The 25,292-nt window shown below is 38.8% G+C and overlaps 1 protein-coding gene across 1 annotated transcript; it reads right to left on the bottom strand.

Annotated features, from left to right (window-relative positions):
* Positions 1-1,837: 1,837 nt before the first annotated feature.
* Positions 1,838-18,102, bottom strand: PLA2G12A (phospholipase A2 group XIIA). The gene is made up of 4 exons (XM_081304271.1): positions 17,735-18,102; positions 6,754-6,830; positions 5,623-5,788; positions 1,838-2,963 (listed from the first exon to the last, which is right to left on the bottom strand). The coding sequence occupies exons 1-4, from the start codon at positions 17,937-17,939 to the stop codon at positions 2,845-2,847; spliced, it is 567 nt and encodes a 188-aa protein (XP_081160397.1). The 5' UTR covers positions 17,940-18,102; the 3' UTR covers positions 1,838-2,844.
* Positions 18,103-25,292: the final 7,190 nt, after the last annotated feature.

Raw genomic sequence — 25,292 nt, 5'->3', positions numbered from 1 at the left:
GAAAAGGGCTGATTCTAAGGCTGGGGCAAGGAATATAAAAGATGAGCTCAGGGCATCTTATAGTGCCAGAGAATAAGGCAGTGCTAAAAAAATCAAGAGGATTTGTCAAAGGGACAAAGCAGCCAACCTAACACAATTCCCAAAAACCAAGATGGAACAATGAGCAACAAAATATCACCCAAAGTATAAAATAAATACATGAGTCTACACTGATACACATATTGAATAAGTAATCAAATTGATTTGGAGGGGAGACAAATCCTTCCTACAGAATTCCAAGTACTACATTCAGATGGTCCCCCTTCTAAGAGGTTGAACATAACCCTGCCCACCCCCTACTGGACTTGCCCACAGGACTGGACTTGGTGACTGGCTCCCAAAGAACAAAATATCAAAAGGGGAAAATAGTAACTTACATTGGAGAAACCCAACTTCTTACCTAAGACCTTACCTGAATGTCCCAAGTTAATACAATAAGTTGGTAGCATGTAACTCCTGATAGGATGCATTGTGAAGGACCCTTTACCTCTGTGGTATTCTTCCTAAAAATCCATAACCCTAATCTAATCATGAGGAAAATATCATATAAACCCAGAGGAAGGGACACTCCACAAACACTTGACCAGTATTCCTTAAAACTGTCAGGGTTATGCAAAACAAGAAAAGACTGAGGAACCACCACAGACCAGAGGCTAATTTGGCATCATGACTCATGCCTAATGCAATGTGGTATCCTAGATTGGACCTGTAAAAGAAAAATTACATTAATGGGAAAATCTGAAGAATACTGTATAGTTAACAGTAATTACCAATGTTGGTTTCTTAGTCCTGACAAATGTTTGATTGTAGAAAATGTTAATAACAGGCAGAACTGAGGGAATGGTATAGAGAAACTCTCTAAATTATCTTTGCAACTTTTCTTTAAGTCTAAAGTTATTCCAAAATAAATTTATTTTTTAAAAATACAAAAACTGTTTCTATTATTTTTTGTATATTTTATGACCATAAACTAAACAGCTTATAGGCTTTGCTGGTCCTTGCACTTGCCTAGCATGTGTGAAGCCTGGGTTCAATCCCCATACCACGAGGGTGAAAAAAAGTTAAAAAGTGATAATGGATGGCAAAACTGTACCTTCTACAAAACTTTGAAATAAAGTATCAATCAAGATTTCTAGGCACTCAAATTGAAGCCCAGTTTGCTCATTTAGCCACAAGGTGTATACCTGACTTGTCTAACAGGATATACATCTTTTAGCAGAATTGCTACCACCATCTCAAGTTTAGGAAGACATTAGATTTTCAGCAATAACACATATTCAAAGTTAGGAATGTGGCCCTTTCTCCAGAACATAATTTTCCTTCTGCCCAGTTCTGGCTATAATGACTTACAAGGGAACATCTCTGTGTTGCCCTTTTCTTTCTAAGCAATTTATACATGGCTCGGGGTCCTGGGTGAGGGAAAGTCAACAGTCAGTGGTAAGCAAAGACCAGTATGGGAACACAGCTGAACATTCCATGGAGTTGAAAAGTTTTCAACAGACATAGCTGGACATGGTGGTCCACACCTGTAGTCCCAGCAACTTAGGAGCCTGAGGCAGGAGGATCACAGGTTTCAGATGAGTCTCAGCAACTCAGCGAGACCCAATCTCAAAATAAAAACAACAAAAACCATTCCTAGACATTGTCAGAAGCAGCCGAAGTTTTCTGAGATTTGCTCTTAAAGATCTGTTAATAATTTCCAGTGTAAAAAAGAGATCTATAAAAGACAGTTCTTTGCATCTTGCCTTTTCTACCCCTTTTGACTCCACAATTAAAGAATTAAAGAAAAAAAACAATATGGAGAATAATTTTTTTATTCAGACCACAATTTGGAAAAGTTATAGTCTTTAAAATATTCCAGAGTCTACTATGAGGAGGAATGAGTACTAGGTAATAAACATTGAAACAACAGCATGTAGTGCTTTGGTGTGTTATGCTAAATAACTTTTCATTTGTTTCATTAAATCCATCTTTTCTCCATTTGGGCAGAGTTTATAGTAAATGATGACATTTGTTGTAAGGGTGGTTGGTTAAATGGGAATGGCTGTGCTTCTGAACCCTGCTCACGTTACCTTCTAGGCATCACAGAATACTTAGATATTCTAGGTTTGCTCCCTAAGAGCTTACCAGATGATAGTTCCAATTTTATAAAGGAAATAGACAAGGAAATGTTGTCCTTGTAACTGCGTGACTCATTTATAGGCTTAATGGGCTTCAGTAATTAAAACAGAGAAAGAATAAGGTCATTTTCTTCCAGAAATAAATGTGTATTTAAAATGTCATGATAGGGCTGGGGATATAGTTCAGTTGGTAGAGTACTTGCTTCATATGTACAAAGCCCTGGGTTCAATCCCCAGCAACACACACACACACACACACACACACACACACACACACACACCAGTGTCATGATAAATGATACTTTAAATGAAGATTTTTCCATATTTTCAAATAAGATGATGTTGAATAGCCCTTATAATTCATTTTACGTTTGATCTTTTTTTTTGTAAATGTAGTTGTGAAAATTGAGTTACATACTTATTTCAAAAAGTTTTCCCTTAACACATACCTGTTTTTGAGATTGATCAAGAGTTTGTCCAGTAAGGCAGTAATGTCCACCTGAGAGGCATTTTTTTTTTTTTTTTACTTTGAGGTTTTAAGGTTATAATATAGTCTCGTAAGGTCTTCAACTGACCCTTTCACAAAAATAAGGCAGCTTATGCTGTGAAAACATTAGGGTTTTTTTGGCAAAGGTTATATTCTTTCATCCTCATTTGCCTCCAAATGTCAGAATCTTCTTTAAAGTTAAAGATCAGTTTTTTCTTCATAACGACACCAGCATGCAGCTCGTTGGCTGTCCAGGTACGGTTTACAACCTAGATGGATGACACTGTCAAACAAGAGCTCCACTGTTGTTTCACATGCTGAAAAAGAGGAAAATGTGATTACTGTTGGGCAATTGCAAAGCATCACTTTTTTCAACTGTTACTTGTTAAACACAAGCCACTTACATTCCTAGTGCGCATCCAAACAACTTAGGTGAAAGTCACCTCAACCCTCTCACACTGGCAGGACATATCTGCAGACTTTCAGTTTTAGTCTCTTTTCCATGTCTTTTTCTTTCTTCTTCTTTTTTTGGGAGCATTTAACTGTTCAAACCGATATTTTTGTACTAGACAGGTAATGAACTTTACTAAAACACTGATCAGTTAATCAAGGTTAACTTTTTTTTTATTTATCACTAATAGAGATTTCTGATAACTCCTAAATTCGCATTTCAAGGAAAATATTTTTTTTTTACATTTTAGTGTTGGGAATCAAACTCAGGGCCTCACCCATGCTAAGCATACACTCTACCACTGAACTATAATACATCTTTCCCCTAGCCCTGGAAAGATGTATTAGGTGCAGAAGAAATAAAGTTTAAACAAAAACTTCAAAATATGTCATTATGGCCAGTGGATTCTTAAAAACGATCACACATCACTTAACACACTTAAAGTACACCTGTAATCCCAGCCTCAGGAAGCCGAGACAGGAGGATTATCAGTTTGAGGACAGCCTGGACAATTTAGCAAAACTCTGTCTCAAAATTGAAAATAAAAAGGGCCAGGGGTGTAGCTCAGTGGAAGAGCACTCCTGGATTCAATCCCCCATACCACAATCACAACAAAATACACCAAAAGATGTTTAAAGTAAATGGAATCCAGTCTCTTTCTTTACTAATACCAAATTCGGTTTATTGGTCAGTAGACACAGGAATCAAAAGTGTTTCTTCCTTGGTAGGATTTTAAAATTTCTTTAAAGTTAAGAAAAAAAAAAGGAAACTATAAAAAAGGTAATGGAAGCAAGATGTTGTGGCACATTCCTATAATACCAGCAATTTGGGAGGCTGAGGCAGGAAGATCACCAAAATAATGGCCAGCCTGGGCAACTTAGCAAGACCCTGTCTCAAAATAAAAAAACTAAAAGGGATGGGGCGTAGCTCAGTGATAGAATGCTCCTAGAATCAATCCCCAATACCATTCCTTTTCTTATTTAAGAAAACGGAAACATCCAAATGAGATTATTTCAACATTTACAGAGATGTGGTACAAGATAGCTTTGGTGTTCAAATACTTTCAGTTTCAAATATTCATGATAAGGAAGAATATTTTTATTAAAATCATAACACTTTATTTTTTAAAGTTCTCCAAAAGATTGTGCCATTAAGGAGCACAACCAACCAAGGAAATACAAAGGCTAGACTATTAAGGAGATTGAAAGAAAATTGGTTTCATCATTTAGCCACATTCCTATGTCCTCCTTAGGGAACAGGAAATGCATCCATCTTCTACGCCTCAGCTGTGCACTAGTTTACCTTAGCCAAAAGCATACAAGGGGACAGAGGTGCAAATTCAAGCTTCACCAGGTACAGAGATTTCATCCTGTACAGTTATTAGGATTTAGGGATAAAAGCTATGACTATTTATGGGAATACTCTAAAACAAAACAAGTCTCAGAGTCAGATAGTCTAAAGTCTAACTTTCTGAATTTCAGTTCTCTTCCTTGAAAAATAGGGATAACACCACCTCCCTCTTTGGATTTTTGTATCAAATGGAAACATGAAGATACTATCCAGTATAGTATCTTAAGGTAAATGATTAAAAATATTAGTTTCCTTTCCTGCCACTCTCATTGCCCTTTCTCTTCTGATTTCAATGTATAGCACATTCTTCAGCTTGACAGTAGAGAAATCTTATACCTACTACTACAACTACTACTTTAATACTGATTTACATTTCACAAATATTTTAGGTTTCCCCTATGACAACTCTTTATTTTATAAATGAGGATACAAAAGCTCCTTTTCCCTTTGCTGATTTGCATTGCATCCCTTCACCACAATATATCACAGTGGTGCCTATGACTATTCGAGGAGACCTGTGAGTCCTCCTAGAATATCACTGAACCTAGGGGTGTGGTCTGGGGGGACCCTCTCAACATGGATACAAAAGAAGAAGGTAAGACTCAAATCTTCTAGAATGTCCTTCTCCAAAATCAGTGTCCTAATGCTCTCAAATTCACTAGTGCTATCATCTGAACATTTGTGTTCCTCTAAAAATTTTTGTGTTGAAATCCTAACCTCCAAGATGTTGAATTAGGTGGTGAGCCCTGTGGGAGATGAATAGGTCAAAAGAGTGGATCCCCCCAAAATGGCATAACTCCCCTTAAAAAAGAGGCCCCAGAGAACTGCCTAATCCCACCATGTGATGACACAGCTAGAAGGTACCCTTTGGAACCAGGGAGTAGGCCCTCACAGGACAATGAATCTGCCAGTGCCTTGATCTTGTACTTCTCAGCCCCCAGAATTATGAGAAATGAATCTCTATTGTCTCTACATTACTAGGTCTATTGTAGTTTGTTTGTTAGTAGACCCAGTGGATTAAGACAACTGGCTTCGGGTTTCAATTTAGGTTCTGAATGATTAGAGTCATATTCCAAGGCACAAGGATGAATAATTCTCTCTTTCTGCCTCAGACACCTTCCTCCAAGTTTTCCTAGCACTTTTTTTTCATCCCTAAACCACCAGAACATTCTTACCCTGAACATGCTGAGTTAATCCTAGTGTTTTTTGCACATCTCGGCAGATCTTGGAGAGGCAATACTGGAATTCCTCGTCACAGTCATTCTTGCTCTTGCCACAGGTCTCATAACACCTGTCGTGTTGGTTGCAGCACTTTGTCAGGGAAGGGATGCCAATGTTAAGCTGAAAGAGGCATTTAAGTGGATTATTGTTAATGAAATGCAAACATCCTCTCCTAAAGTACTACATTCAAATAGACTTAATAGAAGTAAATGACAATGACTACTATGTAGAAAACTCACAAACCCATTTCTGCCTTCAGGTGTGTCCCATGTAACAAACCTTTTTACCCAGACCCACCTATGGGACGGTGTCTCTAGCATGCCTCACTGCTCTCTATTTTTCAATGTTAGAATACTCAATTTCCCACCAGCAACAAAAACAACTTCCTACTGTCCAAACATAAAACATAACTTTAAAAGAAAAAGATAAGGTCAAAGATATTAAGGGATTTCTACAAAAGCTAGGTAAGTTTGATTTTTTAGTATTTTCAAAGTGTTTTTTTTTAACCTCCTAACAAATAAAATGTGCTTTTTGTGAAATTTCACAGAAAATTTTAAATATCTAGAACTCAAATACTGGTTGTTTCCTAAGCTTTTGATATTTATCCATTCTCCACAAACATCACTATTTTGAATGTACAACTCTTATTTATTTTAAATAATTCACAAAACTTTTTTGTGTAGGAATCATTCTCATAAACATTTTTTTTCCTATAATTATGGGCTCAGGTCCAGTGTCCCCAACAACTGCCACTGAGCCTTGTTTTTATATAGAACACATGTTTTATTTATATTTCCCCCCTAGTATTACTCTTTTATTTTAAACTTTAAAATTGCGTTTTAAAATATAATTTAAGTGATATAATTTAATTTAAATGATATTAATGTAAACAAGATCAATTTTACACCATTTCGTTTTTTCTAAGAGTTAAACATTTTACCAAAAAAGAATGTAATAAACCTAATCATTACTACAACAAGCAAAATTATTTGTAAGCCTAGGAATACACAAAGTCTTATATTGTCAAAATTATTAAAACAAAAACCACCAGTCATAATACTTACCAAAGAAAAAATAATACTTACATGAACACCAAACAGCGGAGAGCCACATCCATTTGGAGGGGAGGGTTTATAACCATAACGTGGAAAAGGCTTAGATCCTATAAAATATAAATGGTATCACAATTAATTTTCAATATTAACAAAAATAAAATATATACTTTAAAAGGTCTGCAATGTACTTAATTCTTGGAAATACTTAGTGTTTAATTGGATGGCAACATCAGTGATTATGTTTTTATTTTGATAAACACTAAGAATACTAATTTTGTTATTTCTCTTTTGGTGAAGAATGTGGAACATATAATATACAAAGATGCACATATATACATAGACACAAATAAAGCAGTTTATAAAATGCAATTACTGTTTATAAACCTATGCTGTAAAAAAACATAGAAAAACTTATCCTGGACTTCTAGAGATTTCAAAGGTACGTTCCAGGTTGGGTCCATATGTATAAAAGATAAAGCCAGCCTATTTTCCAATGCATTTCAACACTTGACTTATTTAGGATAAAATCTTGTAAGGCAAAAATTTCTTCAACCCTCAGAAAATGCTTCCCTACACACAAACCTCAATAACCACTAACAGGTTTAATCAGGCAGAGCCTAAAGCTAAGGAAGACAGGGTCATTCAATGATCACTTAATAACTTTAATACCATTATAAGATATTACAGGACTGCCCCCACTCCGGCCAACTGTTTCACGAATATTACAGCTAATGAAAAAGTCAAGAGGGCATTTGGGGAATTATATTACTCTAGCTATGCTATAATTCCTAATAGCACCAGTGGCTCAGTAAAAAAGAGAAAGATGACATTATCAAACCAATCTTAAATTTTGAAGGGTACTTCAGAAATACCTCATGTAATACAGAAATCACTTCAACATACCAGATAGTCACCAACTGTCTCCTTGAATGTTTCCCACAGACCTCCTACCTCAAGAAATAACCTACTCCACTATGAATGGCACCAATTGTTAACATGTTGGTTCTTCTGCCTTCTGGTATTATTAATCCATTAAACGGATTAATCCACTGATGAGGTTACAGCTTTCATGATCATACCATCTCTGAACACTGTCTAAAACATTACCTTTTCAGGGGACACCTCATACCCAAAGCACAACATACTTCAAAGATGAATACTTAGGAGAGACCTAAAGTATTCCACTAACTTTCATTCAAGCAGCATTTATTGCTAGAAGACTTAAAATAAAGAGAAGGTTACCCTCCCAAAGTAAAGGAAGGAGGGAAAAAAAGCAACTCTTTTGGTAATCAACCATCTGAATAAGTAACTCACTCAAAGTAATGATTGAAAAATGGTTTGAGTTGCTAAGAAGTTTCATGCTAAGTTGAGATGACAGAGAAGCTTCAAGAGAGGATAACCTCATAAAGAAACAAAACAACAGCCTGTTCCACCCATTTTGAAGAAACAATGTGTACAAAATGGAATGATTAAAATAAGTCTAGAAAACGGAGTCTGATGACAGAACTGGCGTCTAGTTTTTACAGCCCCATTCAGGAAGAGGGGTTGTTTCAGGGCCCTCAGAAGCTGAAGGTAAATGCCTCAGATTATTACCTCAGTCATGATCCTTCAACTCTTATCTCCTGAGTTTACCTTCATTTCTAAGAAAACTGATTTAGCTTCCCATTCAAAAGGACTTACATAAGGGGATATATTAATCACTTGGATGTCTAATGGGCCTCTAAAGATGTCTTTTCTGACATTCACCACAAAACTATTCCATCCATTTCTCTCTTCTCAGTTAATGGCAACTCCATACTTCCAGATGCTTACAGCAAAAAATCCTAGCCATTCTTGATTCTATTTTCTTTCATCCCACATTCAATTCAACATACTCTGTTGGTTTTACCTTCAAAATGTTCATGATCTAACTAATTCTTACCAATTCCACTAATGCCATCCTATTCCAAACCACCACAGATTATTGCCATAATTGCTCGACTTTGGTTTCCCCACCTCATACCACTCCCAACCATGATCCAATCTTAGCACTGAATCTTGAGTGATCTCACTGATTATACATTAGATCAAGTCTTTCTTGTACTCAAAATCTCTCCAGTGGTTCTTCATCTTATTCAGAATAAAAACCAAAGTCTGTAAACCTTAAAAACTCTATATAATCTGGCCTTCTATGACTTCTGACCACATCTCCTTACTTCTCTCTCCTTCTCTTTCCATTCCATCACATCTGATCTTTTGCTGTTTTACAGACACTCCTGGTCTACTCCTGATGCCTGGGGACATCTGAACCTGCTATTGCCCTACACAGATGCTTGTGGGAGGCCATCCTCGCACGAGATTTGGTTTCCTCCCTGGCTGGGCGAGAGGCACTTTAGGCACATCTTGTGTCCAGAGCTTTCCCCACCCTGCTCAGGTCCAAGGGCTTATCCGTGTGGAGGCGTATCTGGCCACTATCCTGAAGACCCAATCGTCGCCCATGACCTTGGGACGCTGCCCCCCTTAATCTTCATTGGATGGGATTTTCCCCAGAATTTTTTGTTCCCCAATAAAAGTCCACTCCCTGGAGTGTTTCTCTCTCTCTCTCTCTCTCTCTCTCTCTCTCTCTCTCTCTCTCTCTCCCTCCCTCCCTCCCTCCCTCCCTCCCCTCTTCAGTAAACCTCACTACCACAATAGGTGGCTGGAGGCTGGGGCTAGGAGGAGCCATCCTGGAGCTGGTTTAAAGGTAATTAGAGTCTTGTCTCTTTAATTCAAAACTCCCTAGAGATTTCTCACGTTTGGAACCTTCATTCATGAAGCCGGTGCTGGTTGTGGGCTAAAGATGCTCTTCCTCCTGATATTAGCAATCTGTTCCTTCATTGCTATGGTCTCAAATGTGATAGTCTTAGGAAGAGGGATCTCTGCAAGATGAGTAGTTCTCGAGAGAGGAATGCTCATGAATGGAATTAGTCCCATTATAAAAAAGGCTCAAGAACTGCTTTGCTCCTTCACCCATGTCAGGACACAGCAAGAAGATTCCATCCTTCAAAACCAGGAATTGGTGTCCCTAACAAGACACTGAATCTGTTAGTACCTTGAAGTTGTACTTTCCAACATCCAGAACTGTGAGAAATGCATTTCTGTTGTTCATAAGACACACAGCTGATGGCATTTTCTTACAGTATTCCAAATACACTAACACGTTTAATTCTCAGCAAGGCCTTTCCTGACCATATAATTTGTAACACACATGACCTCTAATCTTTTTAAAATGTGGCACTCCAGAGGCTGGAGTTGCAGCTCAGCAGTGGTAGAGTACTTGCCTAGCACATGCGAGGCAATGGGTTAGATTCTCAGCAATAAGTAAATAAAATAAAGTAAATAAGTAAATAAAATAAAGGTCCATCAACAACTAAAAAATATTTAATAATAACAACAACAAAAATGTGGCACCCCAAACTGAACATCATTAGCTTTGTTGGGCCTATCACACCCCTTGGATTTTTATTTATTTATTTTGCATTTCTGAGGATTAAACCCCGGGATGCTCTATCACTGAGCTACACCCCCAGCAACCCCTTCCCCTTATTTTGAAACTAAATTGTCCAGGCTAGCCTCAAACTTGTCATCCTCCTGCCTTAGCCTTCCCAGTCTCTGGGATTGGAAGCATGCATCTGATACATTACCCTTTTTAATCTTAATTTTTTTTTAAGAGAGAGTGAGAGAGGAGAGAGAGAGAATTTTTAATATTTATTTATTTTTTTAGTTCTCGGCAGACACAACATCTTTGTTGGTATGTGGTGCTGAGGATCGAACCCGGGCCGCACACATGCCAGGCGAGCGCGCTACCGCTTGAGCCACATCCCCAGCCCTTAATCTTAATTTTTTATTCTAATTTGTTATATATGATAGCAGAATGCATTACAATTCATATTACACATATAGCGCACAATTTTTCACATATCTAGTTGTATACAAAGTATATTCACACCATTCATGTCTTCATACTTGTACTTAGGATAATGATGTCCATCTCATTCCACCATCTTCCTATTACCCTTTTGAGACAATTATGAAAAAAAAACTCATATTAATAGAGCCTGAGACAGCAAGACAGCACACGTTTCAGCTGTGCCTCAGAACTAACATGCATAAAAGAAGGAACAAAAATAACATTAGTTCTTTCTAAAATGAACTTTTAATATCTACTGCTAGAGACTCAGTCCTTTAGCAATTGAATTTTTGAGTAACCCATTAGTCCATCAATCCATTAACTGCAGAAATGGATTAACCCATTCACAAGGGCAGAGCTCTAATCATCTCTTAAAGGTTCCACTTTTTAATACTGCATCTCATCATGGGAAATAAATTTCAACATGGGTTTTGGAGGTGACAAACCATATTCAAATCATAGCAGGGAGAGGCTGTCATATTCTTGGGAAATACTTTCAGTTCCTCAAACATTATCAGAAAGCTCCCTCTTGTCAGGGGTTTTAACAACCAACTGTTCAAAATGTTTAGCAACTTTTCTAGAGATACACATTAAGCAATGGGTCGAATTGTGAATCTGAAGAGTACAACAAACACCCAGCACGTTCAGAAAGCCTGGAAAAAGAAAAAATAAGATGTTTACTATTCATATTTCTCAGGTTCACAATTAGACTTAATGGTTCAAATTTTGAAGTGTTTTCCCTAAAATGGTGTCTGGAAATTGAAGGAAAATTAAAAAAAAAAAAAAAAAAAGGATTGAGCTTACTGTATGAAAGTGATACTGATTTGCTATGTGTTCAACTTTTCAGACACCTGGTAAGTTCCCCCTCCACCTACCAGTTTACAGATTTCTGGCACCTCTTCCTATTCTGTTCGAACAATACTATTATCCTCAGCAACTGACACTAGGCTAGAGTTTTGAAGGCACTGTCTCAAGTGTCTACTTTTCCCCTTTTTACCGGGAAGATATTTTCCTCAACGTTCACCAATAGCAGTACTTATACATTTTCTTCTCGTGGTATTTTATTTAAAGCCATACAATTTTCTTCTATTTCAATTCTATAAAAACAGTCATTGACATTTTAATGAGATGTAATGATAGTGATACACATATACATGTTATATTAATATACATAGACATGTTCTTATTTTGTATATATTTCTCATTTTAAATATGAGAATGATCAGAAGCAAATAAACACACCCACTCTAAAGGAATAAAGAGTGACATAGATATAAAGAGTAACAACAGGTGAAAACAAACATGGAGGCTAGGAGTTTAGGAGATTGTTATCTCAATCGAAGAGTGTTTATAATTGTTCTGAGGAAAAAATATAAAACTGGGTAATAAAGATTCAATATCTACTGATTTGAAACATTAGATAATAACTCTGTTGTGATTTGGATATGAGGTGTCCCCCAAATGTTCATATGTAAGATAATGCAAGAATGTGCAAAAGGGAAATGATTAGATTATGAGGGCTACAACTAACAGTGGATTATCCACCAAAAGGATATCTATACTGGATGGTAACTACAGACAAGTAGGGTGTGGCTGGAGGAAGTAGGTCACCCGGGGACATGCCTTTGAACGTTATCTTTTGTCTCTGACATCTTATTTTCTCCTCTTCTTCCAGGCTGCCAAGAATAGAGCAGCTTGCCACCACCACACCCTTCCACCATGACAGTCTGCCTCAACTTGGGCCCAGAACAATGGAGACAGCAGACTATGGACAAAACCTCTGAAATCAGAATAAACTTTTCCTCTTCTAAGGTTGTTCTTGTCAGGTATTTTGGTCATGGTGACAAAAGCTGACTAAACTAACACTATAAAATAAATGCTGGTAAAACCGGTTCCCTAGTGTAAGAAGCAAAATGTGTTTAGTGTTTTGTTTCTTTGGAAGCATCCTACTGATTTCACTTCCTCAGAGAGACCTTCCAAAAGCTCACCCATTTAAAATAACACCCACTCCCTTTCATATCCACTTTACATACAGGGGTTGGCTTTATTTTTCTTTCAGGCATTTATCAACCAAATTAAAATAACAGGACAGGAACTTTGTCTTCCTCACCTAGAATATTCCTAGCACTAATGAGCACCCAAGAAATTTCTTAATAAAAAAAATGGGAAATATTCTTTGCTGAAATTAAAATATTCTTTAGCCATAGCAAAACACAAAATTGCTAGTTTCCTGAAACATTTTAAATTGGTTTAAAGTTCTAAATTCACCTTCATGTTGAAACAATTATTTCTGAATAAATTATTCATTATTTGTTAAAGTTCATTTGGACACCAAAATTATAAATATATTAATTTAATTTTAAATGTTGTTGTAAGTAGTGTTTTAAGCTGCTGAACATTTAAAAGTTTAGCATTTCTACTAGTGCTAGCTTTTACAAAGCAAACAAAAACTCAATAACAGAAGAAAGGAAATTAGAATCAAAACAAAACATCACAATGTACGGGTGCCACTATACCCTAAGCTTTGTAAGTACATACATAAAGCTAAGAAAATGAAGAGACAGGGGGAGGAATTAAAAGCAAACAAAGCACAGAAAGACCAGTCATGGGAGACTTCATTAATTTCATTTTTTACTTAAGCAGTATTTCCTTTTCTTGATGTCTTATCATATGTATAGACAACTGAAATCTAAATATTTACATGGTCTGAGACATTAGTTCTTTTCTACATACTTTTTCCTAGATTTAACATAAATACCCCCAAACAGATCAACTTTTTTTCACCTGAAAGAATATGAAGCATCAGAAGCAGAAGGGGAAGGCAGCTGGGTCACACAAAATCTCACCACTGTTTTGTAGGAAGTAAAATGGTAGAATCCCAACCTGCATTCACAAACACTGGAAACTAAATCCATCATCATTAATCTCCACAGGGTCAGTATGCCTCTTTGTTTTTCTAGTCCATTCACTTCTCTATTTTTCTCAAATTCCAACATCTCTGTTCCCATCATCTCAGTGGATGACCTTGAACACCTACCCACTTGACATCAAAACCCACATCTTTGACATCAAAACCCACATCTTCGACCTTCATCCTATTAACTGCTATCTGTTCTTGGCCAGTCCCTCTATGTACTAAAACTCATACTTCTCACCTACCCAAGATTAGACTGCAATAATTCTCTCAAGTGTTTCTACTTTCTATTCAATCATTCTCAAAAGCCCACAAATACTCTATTATCTTTCCTAATGTCCCAAACTATTCTTTTCATTTCAGCTAATGGCAACTCTGTACTAGTTGATCAGGCCAAAAATTGTGGTATCATTAAAAAAAAAAAAAAAAACCTTACTCACACCCTACCTCCAAGCTGTCAGCAAAATCTACCTTCAAAATATATCTAAAATCCAACCACTGCTCATGCCTCTGTTGCTACCAACAAAGACAAAACCACCACTACCTTTTATCTAGACTCCCTGTAAGCATCAACCAGTTTCTATTGTGGGTCCCCACCTTGCTTGACCCTTTTAATTGTCAGTAAAACAGCCAGAGAGATCCTCTTAAAATATAGATATCTGAGAGTAGAGCAAGACAAAAGCCCGAGGGAAGAATGGGGATGGGGTTTGAAATCAAACACCTTGTATATGTAATTTTGTCAAAATGAACCCAAATACTATGTATAATTATAATGCTCTAATAAAAAAAATTAAGACCAAAAAAAAAAAAAAAGTAGAGCAAGCCAATACATGAGGGAGGTGGAAAGGGAAAGGGAAGGTACTAGGGAAGAAGATTGATCGAATTATGTGAATATACAAATATGGCATAATGAATTCCACTATTACATATAATTATAATGCACTATTAAAATTATATATGTAAAAAAATTAAAATAATTCCTGAGGGGAGGGTAAAATGAAACAAACAAAAAATATACACGTCTATAATCCCAGCACCTGGGGAGGCTGAGGCAGAAGGATCCAAATTCAAGGCCAGCTGAGCAAACTACTGAGGCTCTGTCTCAAAAACAAAACAAAGCAAAAAAAAAAAAAAAAAAAGGTCTGGGGATGTAGCTCAGTGGTAGAAACCCAGTGATTCAAGACCCCTGGCTTCAATCCTTCATACTGCAAAAGATATGTGTGTATGTTTGTGTTTCACTTAATGAAAAAAATGACATTCATAATTTTAAAATCTTTTTAGAAAACAATTTTTCTATTTTCCAAAGGAAACTAAAAATTTTTCTTCCTCAAATCTTCTCAGGTATCAAGGAGAAAAAATTTAAGAAAGGGTGGTAACTACCAATTTGTTCCCCTAAATAACTTTACTCTCAATAAAGCCTTTTTCCCACCCAAAGGTGGATGGCCAAAAGTAAAGGAGCAAGTCTCCATAATGCCAGTCCCATAGGTAAAGCAAGCAGGGCTGAATGCACCAAGTCTGTGTACTTTAATCTGACCGCCCTCCCCTACTATTAACTCCCTCATCCTGCTTTTTTTCCTTAAAGCTTCCTTGATCTCTTTATTGCAACTGAAAAACATCCCTTATTCCCTATGCTCCCCTACCTTTGGGATTTGTCTTTCTGTTTGAATCTGATTTGGTCTCGTGCGAAACCTATGAAAAATTGACTCATTGTTTCAGGAAGATTTCTCAAGTAACGGCAATTAAAAGAATAGTTTTCATTGAGTTGGAACTGTCAGTATGCTGGCTCTGAATCACATGTCCACTGAAAAGACATTACTTACTAAGAGACAAAAGGACCTTACTCTAAACTCCAAATGGCAAATTTTGTGAAGCTGGTGGAAGATGAAGACAGTAAAGGTAAAAGGAAAGATGAAGACAATCTTTTAATAGAAATAGTATCCATTCAACTTCAGAGATATTTTAAATGTAACTAAACTTTACTACTCTACTCTTTTTTAATATTTATTTATTTATGTATCTTTAGTTTTAGGTGGACACATTATTTTTGTTTTTATGTGGTGCCGAGGATCAAACCCACTGCCTCATGCATGCTAGGTGAGCGCTCTACTACTGATCCACCATCCCAGCCCTACTACTCTACTATAACTAAGTATTTTTTTAACTAAGTTTACAAAGATACTCTTTCCAAGTCTTTCCTATCTCTGTAAATGGCAACTGCACACTCCTTTTGGCTGGGGCCAAAACCTTCAGAGTCATCTGTGACTGGTCTTTCTGTGCTGTTCCCTCTGCCTGTAATGTTCTTTCTTCAAATTATCTCAATGTTACCATGTCCACTTTCATATTTCTTCTAAAATATTCTCTTCTCTGTGGGGGCTTTCCTGAATATCCTGCTTAAAAATCAAACTGCACTCAATTCAGCCACTGCTGTCTTCGCAGACTTACTGTTCTCAAAACACTGGCATAATAAAGGCCATATCTGACTCATTTCACTTATCAGTTTTCTGATGGTCTCTCCCTATCACAACAATTAGTAGAATGACACCTGACACAGTCAGGACCCTAATAATTTGTGTACTGAGTAAAAATGACCAAGTAAAATCATAACTTTTGCCTCAGGAATGGCTATCATTTAATCTTTAAATTACTCACTTGTTCCAATAAGCTCTACAACATCTTCCTGATACATACTGGTAGTAACATTTAGGCATAAATTTTACAAGCAATAAATAAAACATGTCTCAGGGGCTGGGATTGTGGCTCAGTGGCAGAGAGAGCTTGCCTCACAAGTATGAGGTGCGGGGTTCAATCTTCAGCATCACATGAAAATAAATAAATAAAATAAAGGTATTGTATCCATCTACAACTAAAAAACAAAACAACAACAACAAAACATGTCTCAGTACCTGTTCAGCACTTTAACACATATAAATGTAGCTCATTCTTTATCTTAGTTAACATAAACCTAGAAATTATTTGGAGAATTACAGGCAGCAGGTGGCATCACAGTTTTACATGATATAGGTTTTAAGTTCACCTATACATACAATCTAGTTTTACCATTAAAGTGACGAAGTTTTCTATTGTTTTTCAGATACCAGCATTAACTAGACCCATATCTTGTGCTATCTTAACATTCTGAATCTCCAAACAGAAGTCCCAATGCTTACGTGAACTACTAAAATATTTAAGCAGTCAAGTGATTAAAATAAAAATCAAAACCTCTGACTAAAGTGAGTTTTTTATTCCCTACACTGCCACAAGTTCTCAGTTTCAAACAGAATTAAAGTTTTTTTATTTTTTTATTTTTTTTTTTAAAGAGAGAGTGAGAGAGGAGAGAGAGAGAGAGAGAGAGAGAGAGAGAGAGAGAGAGATTTTTTTTTTAATATTTATTTTTAGTTCTCGGCGGACACAACATCTTTGTTGGTATGTGGTGCTGAGGATCGAACCTGGGCCGCACGCATGCCAGGCGAGCGCGCTACCGCTTGAGCCACATCCCCAGCCCAGGTTTTTTTAAATGAAATTAGTGAAAAATCATATTAATATTGACCAACAGTTAGAAGGGATCCGTGATATCCAAAGAAAGAGAGCTGTCAAAGTTTTACTAGACTATTTTCTAGAAGTTATCCGAACTCTCTCTCTCAACAACTGAATACACCAGAAATCTGATCAAAGGTCGCAATTTATTTTCTGCAGCTTTGCAGAAAAAAAAATAAAAACCATTTAATACTAACTCTCGAAAAAGTGAATAGGGCGTGATTTTAAAATTCTCGGTTAGCTCTGCATGTTCAGCTGACTAGTGTATCAGCGCCAACATACAGAGCTAAAATCAGTCTGTTCCACTCAGTTCCCAGGATTCATACGTCAGTAAGTTCTTAGGCAATTCTGTGCAATTGCCCAGGGGGAAAAAAAAGTGGCAATGAAAGAACAGAGTACACAGGAACAGGACGCACTCCCGCGACCTCTTTCCTATCCTAACAACAGTGGTGCGGACTTGTATCCAGGTTACTCAATTACAAGAATGGCAAGATTCTAGCAGTGGGTAATCTTTTCCACAGCCAAAGGACTCCGTCAAGGTCTGCCCTGCATCTGTCACTCTCGCACTTCCACGACCCAGCTCACCCCAATTCCCCTAGAAGCACGCGGCTCGCCGGGCCTGGGTACCCTCTCACCGTCGCTGCACTTGTATTGGCAGAGCCCGTCCTCGCCTCCCAGGAGGTCCAAGGCGGCGTTCAGGTACGTGTCTATCTTGTGAATGCCGTTCCGGATGGTCTTCAGGGTGGCCCTCCAGTCGGTGGTCTGATCCTGCTCCTGGCACCTGACAGGGGCGGCCAGCAGGAGCAGGAAGACAAGTGCGGTCCGCCGAAGCACGGCCATCCGCGCAGTGCTGGGCCGCGTCCAGCCCCAGCCCCACCCGTCCGCGGAGCCCCCGGGGCGCCCTAGGCGACGGCGCGGGCTCCGGGCTCGTCGGCTCCCGGCGTCATGCCGACGCCTCCTTCTCGGCGGGCTGGCTGGCTGGCTCCAGCCGCCTTCGCACAGCTGCCGCGAGGAGGCAGTCTCCGCGTCCCGAGTTGCCAGCTCTGAGCCCAAGGCTCACGTGCGCGCCTGCGCCACAGCGTGGCGCGTCAGAGGCGCGAGCGCGCGCGGCGACGGCTCCAGCGCCCACGTGGTAGCGCCAGCGCGCTCCCGAAACCTTCCGCCCGGGCGGGTGTGAGAACCACCTGAGCGGGCCTCTACCCAGAAAGTAGTCAAATTATCCTGGTTTGGGAAGCAGTAGACACTACTACTTTTTAAAAGCCATCCGCGTGGTTGTACCGTGTGGTCACTATGGGGAATGACCCCATAGACCCTCCTGGGTTGTCGGGCTTCAGCTCTGCCTCCCCCAAAGAAAAAATGTGTGTGTGTGGGGGGGAGGGGGTCTGGACAACTTGAGAGAAATGAAATTCCGTAACCTCTTGCAGAGAGTGATGCCAGGGTCCAGCTCAGTATCGGGGAGTGCGGTTGTCACCTGGGAAAGCCTGGCTTTGTCTTCCCAAGTCTTCACCCGGACCTCCAGACCACTGTGCCTGCCATTGGAGGAGCTGAATTTAGTTAGAGATGTCAATCCAAGTCCTCAGGGGTAACAATGTAACCAGGATGAGCTAGATGCTGGTTTGGATTTTCTGGAAGAAGAAAATGGTTTGACGGTAAAAACCACAAGTTTTTTTGTTCTGTTTTGTGTTTGTTTTTTGCCTTTTGGGCAGGTAAGGCAGATTCAGTAGCCTACGCTTAAATACAGTAAAGCAAAATGAAACTTAAAGAAACCATGGTTTTCCTAGGCAAAGTATTTTGAAACTTGATAGTTCTAGTGACATTTCTCTGTATTTTTCCCAGGCACTGTGCAGGATCCATAAATAACGATTGCAGTACTTTTTACCAGAGCTATAAATATCTGATTCTCCTGGTTATCTCAGCAGTTGCCAAGAACTGTATAGTAGGATCCAGGGCAATGTTGCAATTGTTGAGAAGAGGTGTGTTCTTTCTAGTTTGGCATTTTGCTACTAAGTTTTCCAAGCTTGTAATCAATGTGCAGAGTTCATATGAATCACATACCTTTGTGGAATGCTTCTTCTGTGCCATTTGGGCATTTCACATACATGATCTCTCATATTTAGAACCCCACTTTATAGGACACAGTCTTTGACCAGTTAAAGAAAGGGGTCCTTCCCCACCTAGAGATTAGCCCAAACTCAGAGTTAGTGAAGATCAGTCAGACTTTTGTCCGCACTCAGCTCCCAAGCCAGGTTCTTTGATATGTGATCAGCTCACATCACACTGGATGAAGGGAAGGAATGTGCCCAGGGAGGTATTATCCTCCTTTTTATTTTTTTAACAGTGAACAATTCCAGGTGAAGAGAAATCATGTGATATCCACTTATCAACCAAGGCCTCCCAATATGCAAAAAAAAAAAAAAAAAAAAACTCTCTCTCTTTTTTTTTTTTTTTTGACAGTACCTTTCAACACATTAAGAAAGAAGGGGAGCAGCTTCTGCTGTGAGGACACAGATTTAGTCCTGTGTCTCAATTCTCTTTAGGGATTAAATTCTCAAACACCAGTTTCTCTGATTAATGGAACTACATACTTTTCCTCTTCTACTGAAAACTACATCTTCTCACTGAGCTTCCAGAGGCACCTGTGAGGATGACCTAAGGCCTGAGCCTAAGCAACTCCATTTTTAAAAACTCCAGTTTGAAACCTGCAGTCTCACCAGGCACACCCTTAGACCCCTCCAGTTGGCCTCTCAAACAAGTTACTTCCCCTCACCCTGATAAACAGAGTGAAGCCCTTAGCAGGCTGTCCTCACTTATCAGGCGAGAAGATCAGGGTGGAGTCCACCAGACCAGATGTTTCTGACCCCAGGGTAAATGATGTCACTGGTCACCAAGGTCTGAGTGAGTGTGCATCTACTGGACATAAAGCCTAAGGCTTAAGACTTTTGTACTTAGCCTGCAGAGGGAATGTCTGTCATTAGCCTGTTATGATTAAGTGTGTTTTGCAATGCTTAGAATTAATCTAGAATTGTTTCCTGTATTAATTAATCTAAAATTGCTTGCTGTGAATTGATTATGTCTATTCCAATGCCTAGCATCAAGGATTGTCGTTTTCTTGATTAAGAACCTATAGAGTGAAATTGTATTGAGCAATTTGAGTGAATAAAGTATTGAAAGGGACAGAAGCACGTGGGCATTCTTTATTTCTCCCCTCGACTGCATAGGTTGCAATTTTGTCCCCTTGCGACACACCACAAATTTAAAATGTACCTTCTTGGGCTGGGGATGTGGCTCAAGCGGTAGCGCGCTCGCCTGGCATGCGTGCGGCCCGGGTTCGATCCTCAGCACCACATACCAACAAAGATGTTGTGTCCGCCGAGAACTAAAAAATAAATATTAAAAATTCTTAAAAAAAAAATAAATAAAAATAAATAAAATGTACCTTCTTCTTTTCTCCTGTTCCCTTTATTTCTGCAATCAATGGCAATACCAATCACCTCATCCTCTAAGAGGACATCTAGTGACTACCCTAGACTCAAAGCCTTCTCCTACTACCCTGCTATCTACTTTGTCCCTAGATGTGGTCTTTTCACTCCTTAACATCAGGGTCATCCTCTTTAGTTTCTACCTTTATCAGTTTTCATTTGGATGTCCCAGTTGTCTTCTGTCTTTCCTGTCTCATTCTAACCCTGTCTTCCACACATCTTCCTCACTGCCTTCAACTCAAACTTTCCAGTTTCCTTCAGTAGTCCCAACTCTTTGGCATTTGCCCTCCTTGATATTGTTATAGTTAAAGCTTCGTCCAGGGGTTTCATAAACTAACTTCCAGACCACTCACATATAATCGAATCAAGCCTTTATTGAAGCACACCGATGGCGGCTGACCAGAACATAAAGCTGTTCCCCTGATCAGCCCCGAACAATTGCAAGGGCACTCCTTATAAGCCTGAAAAACACAAAAGGGATGTTTGGGGGTCCAGCCATTGCAAGCAAGCCAAGTTACAGAAGCGGGAGAGTGCAGTCAAGCGGAGGGAAGCCTAACCAATCACAGTTAGCCCAGTCACCCCAGTTACCCCAGTTACAAAAACAGAGCCCCCTTACCCTAGTTACAGAAACAATACCCCATAGGTAGTTCTGTGTTCTTAAAGGTTTCTATAGCAAAAGAAAAAGAACATCTTGCCCCAGTCATGATTCTTCTACTTGGCATGGTTGTTTTACAGGATGAAGTCATAAAACAAAATGGAGTCACATTTGCTCCTACTATCACATTATGTTCTTTTCTCCTTTTCCAGCTCTTAACCAGCACCCTTGGCTCTAGACACACTGACCTGCTCTCTGTTCCTGTGTGTGATTGACTCTTTAAACTGCAAAGTCTTTGCATTTGCGTCTGCCTGGAAATTCTTTCATGATTCAGATTAAGCTCAGAGGCCCTCTCTGACACTTCAGGTGGATTTCTCTTGAGTTTTTCTTGCTATTGTTCCTGGCAAAGTGCAGCTTCAGAATTTATTTTTCTTGTCTACCTCCTAAGATGGTGAGCTCAAAGAGTAGGGTTAACCATAATGTGATGGTAGAATGTCACATCCAGTGAGCTCTGCTCTTTGAGTACCTTTAGTGAAGTCCAAGTTAACTCAGAGATGCAGCAGTGGCCAACAGTATAGCAACATCCTTCAGTGCTCAGCCTCTGCAGTACAATGTATGCAAGGATAGTGGGCCTTTTAGCAGCAGTAGAAATCTCTGATGGAGCAACCTCCTGTGGTCTTTGAACATTATTCCTAGATGCATAGACTCCAATTCTGTGGCTGTCTAGGAGATTTTGTGAAAAAAAAACTATTTATTTATTCATTCTCCTGGTGGTGAGGATTGAACCCAGGGCCTTGTGCATGCGAGGCAAGCACTTTACCAACTGAGCTATATCCCCAGCCCCAAATGATTATTTATATTATTATTATTTACTATACCAATTAGATTGGCTTCTATAGTCTGTGATTAGAGGAGTTCTGAGTCAGATCTCTAACCTGGGAAAACCCTGAAGTCAGGTCATTCCAGTACTGCTCTACCTGATATCTGCCACATGGAGCCACTTTGGAGAGCTGTCCTTTAGGACCTCACCTTAGTCAACTCTGCTTTGAAGCCCCCAGTACTGGGGGGCTTAACCTTAAAACTTTGACACCCCTCCTATTCCCGTACAGACTCACCTGGTCTGTTGAGGAGCCAAGATACTAATGCTTTCCCAGTCTACAGACTTCAGTTCTTTTTAATGGTCTCATATACAGACATCTTCTAAGGTGCCAGAACTGTTGAGTCGGGACTTGATGGTTTTAAAACATATTCTCAAATTCTTTGTGCTTCATTCAGCTATTTTGCTGCCATGACCAAAATACTTGACAAGAACAGTTTTTGAGGAGGAAAAGCTTATTTGGGGCTCAAGGTTTCAGAGGTCTCAGTCCATAGACAGCTGGCTCCACAGGCAGGCCCAAAATGAGGCAGGATATCATGGTAGAAGAAAGAGGTGGAGGAAAGCAGGTCAGGACATGGCCATCAGGAAACAGAGAGACTAAGCTAGGCTCATCAGGGACAAAATATAAACCCCAGAGACACATCCCCCAGTAACTCATCTCCTCCACCCACACCCTACTGCCTAGCGCTATCACCTAGTTAATCCCTATCAGTGGATTAATGTACTGATAGGTTGAGGCTCTCACAACCCCATAATTTCACCTCTAAACTTTCTTGCATTATCTCACACATGAAATTTTGGGGGACCCCTAATATCTAAACCTTAACACTTTTACACCCCTCCCATCAAGAGATGGATTTGGGGGGTTGGGATGGTGGCTCCGTGGTGGAACACTTGCCTATCATGTGTGAGGCACTGGGTTTGATTCTCAACACCACATATAAATAAATGAATAAATAAATAGAATAAAGGTATTGTGTCCGTCTACAACTAAAAATATGTTAAAGAAAAAAAGAGAAAGAGATGGATTATGTCCCCTTCTCTTGAACCTGGGGATCTTGAACACTAGGTAGAGAGATGAGAATAAACTTCCAAGGTAGGTTAGAAAAAAACTATACATGTTCTGCACTTTCTCTTGGTACATTCATCAGCTGCTGTGTGAGAAGTCTGGCATCCCTGAGTTGGACTCCATTTTTGGACTCCATGTGGAGAGAGACCACACTGAGCTATCTAAGGAGCCCCAGCTGACTCAGTTCTCCCAGTCCAAACAAACATGTGAGTGAAGAAACCCTTGGAATAACTGCTCTATCCTTGTCTGACTGCAAGTGCATGAGAATTGGAAGGGAAGCTGGCCATGCAAGCCTTGATAACCCTCAGACTCATGAGCAAAATAATAAATAATTTTTATTTAAAGCACCATTTGGAGGGGCCTCCTTACATGGCAATAGATGACCAAATACTCTCCTGCATTCAAAGACAAAGGAATTTAAAATCTGAGCAGCGTTGGGGAGGTAAGAGTGGGAAGTTACTGTTTAATGGGTATAAAGTTTCAGTTTGGAAAGTTGAAAAATTCTATAGGTGGCAGGTGGTGTTAATTATATAACAAGTTGAGTATATTTAGTGCCACTGAACTTTACCCTTTAAATGATTTAAAAGGTTTTATTTGCCCAATCAATAAATGAACTAAAGAAATGAGCAGACACTCAACAAAAGATGTACAATTGATCAACAAATGTTCAACATCTCTAGCAATTAGAGAAATGCAAATCAAAACCATTCTAAGATTTCATCTCATTCCAGTCAGAATGACAACTATCAAGAATTCAAGCAACAATAAGTGCTGGTGAGGATGTGGGGGAAAAGGTACACTAATTCATTGATGGTGGAATTGAAAAATGATACAACCACTTTGGAAAACAATTTGGAGATTCCTTAGAAAACTTGGAATGGAACCACCATTTGACCCAGCTATCCCATTCCTCAGTCTGTACCCAAAGGACTTAAAATCAGCATACTATAGTGATACAGCCACCTCGCGTTTGTAGCCACTCAATTCACAATAGTTGAACTGTTAAAACAGCCTAGATACCCTTCAATAGATGAATGGATAAAGAAACTGTGGTACATATACACAATGGAATATTACTCAGCCTTAAAGAAGAATGAAATCATGGCATTTACTGGTAAATGGACAGAGTTGGAGAATATCATGCTAAGTGAAGTAAGCCAATCCCAAAAAACCAAAGGCCGAATGTTTTCTCTGATAAGTGAATGCTGATCCACAATGGGGGCAGGGAGGGGAGAGGACAAGAGAAGAATGGAGGAACTTTGGATTGAGCAGAGAGAAGAGGGGGCTGGAGATGGTAGAATGATCTGTATGTATGGGTGTGACTGCATGAATGGTGTGACTCTACATCATGTACAACCAGAGAAATGAAAAGTGTGCTCCATTTGTGTTTAAAAAGAAACTAAAATTAATTAATAATAAAAATTATTTATTTTATGTTATGTCTTATTTATTTATTTATTTAAATTTTCTTCCTTGTTTTAGTCAATTAATTTCACATGCATTTTAAACTGACTTTAACACATGTTTACATCATTTACAGAGTCCCAGCTGATTATACACTTAGGCCTAAATAGTTGTTACACAAAGTCTAATCATATCAAAATATGCAAAAGTACAAGCTGCATCAGGAAAAACTAGTCTTAAACCTGAGATTTAATTAAAATTTTTTAAAGAGTCCATGGGAGCAAATGTCCAAGTGTTACTATAATCTGGGTTCCTGATCTACTGCACACGCCAAAATAAGTTTTCTTACTTTCCTTTAGTGAAAAAAAAAAAAAAGCCTGTCTCTAAACCCTTAATAAAAGTTGAAACTGTATCTTATAAATAGTTTCCTGACATTGGTAGTAGAAATGCAAAAGCAAGGGACTATTTTATTTCTTTCGAAGAGGTTTAGGTTTTTATACAATTAAGAACGATTTTTTAAAAATATTGTCTTAGTTGTCAATGGACATTTATTTATTTATTTATATGCGGTGCTGAGAATTGAACCCAGTGCCTCTCACATGCTAGGCAAGTGCTCTACCACTGAGCCACAACCCCAGCCCTGATGTCTTTTTTACCACAATTTCAAAAAAGGAAAAAAATCTGAGCAGCAGCTTCCCAGAATATATGTAGAAATGGGGATTTCTATTATTAAAACATTTGGGCTTTATCCAAGACTGGAACCCAATGT

This window comes from Spermophilus citellus (assembly GCF_964194105.1).
Source record: "Spermophilus citellus genome assembly, chromosome: 8".
NCBI lineage: Eukaryota > Metazoa > Chordata > Mammalia > Rodentia > Sciuridae > Spermophilus > Spermophilus citellus.
Note: the sequence above shows the minus strand (reverse complement) of the source record. Positions and strands in the feature narration are given on the sequence as shown.